Below are 4,677 nucleotides of genomic sequence, written 5' to 3'. Positions count from 1 at the left end.
ATGGGTTTCGTTCCATCCGAGCAAATCTGACAGTCCGAAACTGTTTCAAACAGTTTCAAACTAGATCAAACTCTTTCTGATTTTTTCATGGCAGTTGGCAATGGTTTGGTTTGAATACATCCAACGCGTTCGAACTCGGAGCTCACTCGATTGTATTCGGTGGTTTTCGGTACAAATCGGAATTCGTTTGCGGGTTATTTACGGCCGTTTATCGTTCGATGTTTGATCGCAGATAAGGAATAAGTTTTTAAAAAGTTTTTATAATATTAAAATATTATAAGTTTTTTTATAATATTAAAATAGTGTTTAGTCAAATTCAGAACTTTAGAACAGTTTTCAGTTTTTTAATTTAGTTAGTATAGTGCAATTTTTATTTAAAATGAGTGATGATGAATTTTTTTACGATTTTAAAAAGTACGAGGACGACGATGATTTAGATTTATTAAAGTTTGTGGAAGTTGAAAGAAATAAGGGTTATCTTGGTAAGTAAAATGCAATCTGTTACTAAAATATTTTATTATATTTATTATAACATTACAAAATTAATTATAATATTACAAAATAATATTATAAAATAAAAAATATTACAATAATATATTATTGTAATATTATTTTTATTTTATATTATTTTGTAATATTATTTTTAACTATTAATAAATCGATCACTATCATAAATATGTTAAGTGATTATTCAATAATTTGTTCAATGTGGCTATAGACAATAATCTTATTTTGGCAGACAAAGTGGTTCCATTGTATGACGAGGCACAGTTTATGGAACACTTTAGAGTTAGCAGAAATGTTTGTAAACAAATATCTGACCGATATAAAGCAAGTGCAATCTACAATTTAAATACATATGGAATATATGGAAAAATAAGTGCTTTACATCAGGTGCGGCATAAATTTGTGGTTGTTCTAAAAAAATTATAATGAAATAAAATTTTAGGTGCAGATTTTTTTGTGGTTTGCGGGACATGAAAGTGCCAGCTACAGGGATGTCAGTGATCGTTTTGATATCACTTTAAGTTCTTTGCATAGAATAATTCGAAGAGTTACTTCTTTTCTAAGTTGTATCAGTTCTGAATTTATAAAGTGGCCAAATCATGAAGAAAAGTTATTGATTGCTGAAGGATTTTTACAAAAAGGATTTCCTAATGTAATTGGAGTAATCGATGGGTGCCACATACGAATAAACAAACCTGCAAAGGATTCAAGATCTTTTTTAAACCGAAAAGGATACTGTTCTATAAATGTGCGGTAACTTTGTTTATATACTAAAATTTCGAAACATGTTCTAATTTATTTTTTTCAGATGCAAGCTGTTTGTAATGATCAGAACAAAATTATCGATGTTTTCATTGGATGTCCTGGTTCAGTACATGATGCTAGAGTATTCAGAAGATCGAATTTGGGTTTAAATTTAAATCGAAAATGTGGTCGATATTTTTTATTAGGAGACGCAGCTTACCCGCTGAAAACAAATTTAATGACACCATTTCGAAATATTAATTCTCTAACGCAAACCCAGAAACATTTTAATAAAAAACTTAACAGTGCTCGAAGTACTATTGAACATACATTTGGGTTATTAAAACAAAATTTTAGGCAACTCTATCATTTAAAAATAAAAAACATCCATTTTATTTGCCATTTTATAAGAGCATGCTGTGTTTTACACAATTGGAGCATAAAAGAAAATTTTGAATGTTTGCAGAGAAACCAAAATCTTTCTCGCTTGAACATTGAGTCTTCGGTTGAAGATGAAGTTAATGCCGAAGAAATAAATGCCCGATTGCTTCGCGATCAGATAGCAGCTGCTTTACTATAAATAATTATAAAATATCAAGAGGATTCATCATTTCATAAATAGTCGTAATGAATACAGAAGAAATTGAAAATAACATTTTAAAAATATTCAAAATGTTCTTTCATATTAGACATTTGGTATTTCACTAGTTTAATGTGTTATATAATGAAATAATTTGTACTTAATAATTAATAATATATTCAAAAAAACATATCATGGTATAATAATTAATATAAAAATAATTAATTTATACATCTCCATATTTATTTCTTAAAATTGCTAATTTCTCTCTTTCTATTTCTAATATTTCTCTATAAAATTTTCTCTTATCGTCTCTGATTTCTTGTAACGTAGTCCTTCTTCTTCTGATCCGCCTTTCTCTAGCAACAGTTGATGGCTCAATATCAAAATCTGATTCTGACGAGTCATCATCTGCTGCTGTTTCAATAGCAGATCGTGAAGGCCCAGTTTGTAGCATCACATCCGAAACGTTATTTTCATTTTCTGAATTCAATAGGCAGATAGGGTTTGTGCTTTGCGCCCTATTGAAAATTTCATTGAAATCTTCTAAATATTCAAAGGTTGACCGCCGTGGATCTGTTAAAATAATTATTAATATGTGGAAAAAACACTAAGATGTTCACTGCCAAACATGCTTATTACCGGATTCATTTCTATCAATGACTAATTTATAACTTCTTAGTAGAACCCTCCATCTATTTTCCACGTTATTTTCTTTAAAGCTTGTGCCAAATTCCTCATTAATATTTTCGCTGATTTTCTTCCACATCTCTTTCTTGTTTCGTACATTCAGCGAACGCAATTGAGGTACGTATAATTTATAATAATTTATCAAGGATTTGGTCCGTTCTATGGTCCAGACCGTATCCTGCGGCTCACGTACCTGTACATCTGGCATTATCAAAAATTCTTCCAATTCTTCAAAATAATAGCAAATTTATTCAAACTTAGATATTAAAAATGTTTATAATTTTTAATTTAATTTATAAATACCTCTCTCCATTTTTATAGTCAACTAAATCTATATTTAAAATATATAGAATAAAAATAAATTTATGAACGTTTTCATCAACTATCTTGTACACTATAATAATGAGAAATACCACCTTAAATAATAAAAAACTCGTTTTGTACAAAAAAATGTTTTTCTTTACCTAAAGATTAATCATTTCCACTTTCACATAATTTTCCCTTTTACCGTTTTTTATTGCATTAAATTCCAACAACTATTTTCTTTAATTTGAATAATTTTCAGCATTAACTTGTAACATTTTACAGATCATATTCTAATAATAATAATAATTATTATTATATATAATAATAATTATTATTATATATAATAATAATTATTATTTTAATACATAAATATAAGTTTAATATATATATATATATATATATATATATATATATAACACATTCAAATAAAATATAACTTAATTATATCAATGAATTTGCTTTTTAATATTTCCTAGTTATATATCGTTATGTCGCTTTAATATAATATTCTACAATATTTGCACTCCTGTAAATTCATTAAATTTTTATTGTTCTATTTGAGATTAAATAACATTATATTTTAATCGTATTAAATTACGGAGTTTCTGTTTGTGCCGGGTACATTGTCTAGGATGATAGTTTGGTTTCAAACTCATCGGACTGCTTGATGGAACGCATTACTGACAGTCCGCAACAGTTTGAAATCCGAAATTTTGGATGGAACAGAAAAAAGTGTTCTGCGCATGCGCGGACAGTTCCGGACTGTCAGATTGGCTCGGATGGAACGAACTCTATATTACGTCAAATATCCTTTTCGAATATCGATTTCATTCTGATCCAATATGATGCACATTTAGATCAAATCCTACTTCTGAACCTTTAAAAGCTCTAAACTGCTTTAAATAATTATAACTCCATCTAATTTATCAAATACGATATATTCAAACACTTTCAATCGAACATAATTTTAACCCACGACAAACATCATAATCATATGTTTATACAAATGCATGCTAACATGATCACGGCATACTTTAGCATATAAACTATAATAATATATATAATATATGCATAACTTACAATTAGTAACGGTTTCCACTATGGGATTGGTTGAAGATTGTATATTATTATCTGTTGAATGAATTAATAAATATTATGTTTTTTATGTTCATTCGATTACCGACAGTTGAACTGTACACATCGCAGAGTGTTATCAGTAACGTTACAACGAGCCAGTCTACCTGTAGTCAAATAATAATAAACATATTATACCTATACAGTGTAGATATCTAAAACCGCCATGTGCCCCTTGTGGGTACACGCAAGTGAATTTAATTTTCTATCTATCAAAAATTAACTTAATTGAGTTTAATTTAAGTGAAATAAAAGTGTTAGTGACATGAGTGACGCTGCCCACGGGCAGGTAAAGAATTCCGAGATTAACGGGACCCGACCCGGCGAAATCGGTGCTTGCGTATCGAGCGCAATACAAACATTATATAACAAAAACAATGCAGATTATTCGGTTAACGAAATTATAAGTGAGAAAAAGTCATTAGGAAATTAAAAAATTAAACATAAAATCAAACCTAGCATTAGCAAAAATGCCGAAAAAAAATTTAAAAAAATACTGACATTATTCCAAAAATGTTGAAATCTGGTACTATCAATAAAATTGAAAATAAACAACTTAAACTGAATATTCCCAGTGAAATTAGCCAAAATATAACAATGGAACATAGTAATTTAGAACCAAGTCACAATGTTATGGAAGTTACCGCTATGAACGATGTCAACAGTGAATCATCAATTGAGACTAGTGACCTCAACCAGGGCTGGACAACCGTTCA

General features: G+C 28.8%; 1 protein-coding gene across 1 annotated transcript; it reads left to right on the top strand.

Annotated features, from left to right (window-relative positions):
* Positions 1 to 676: 676 nt before the first annotated feature.
* Positions 677 to 1,831, top strand: LOC113371247 (putative nuclease HARBI1). The gene is made up of 4 exons (XM_026611882.1): positions 677 to 683; positions 740 to 894; positions 950 to 1,255; positions 1,316 to 1,831. Exons 1-4 carry the CDS (start codon positions 677 to 679, stop codon positions 1,829 to 1,831), a joined length of 984 nt encoding a protein of 327 aa, XP_026467667.1.
* Positions 1,832 to 4,677: the final 2,846 nt, after the last annotated feature.

Source organism: Ctenocephalides felis, unplaced genomic scaffold (genome assembly GCF_003426905.1).
Source record: "Ctenocephalides felis isolate EL2017-DRISC unplaced genomic scaffold, ASM342690v1 CF-g0.4_SCAFFOLD_01492, whole genome shotgun sequence".
NCBI lineage: Eukaryota > Metazoa > Arthropoda > Insecta > Siphonaptera > Pulicidae > Ctenocephalides > Ctenocephalides felis.
The sequence above is the reverse complement of the archived record's forward strand: the minus strand, read 5'-3'. Positions and strand labels throughout refer to the sequence as shown.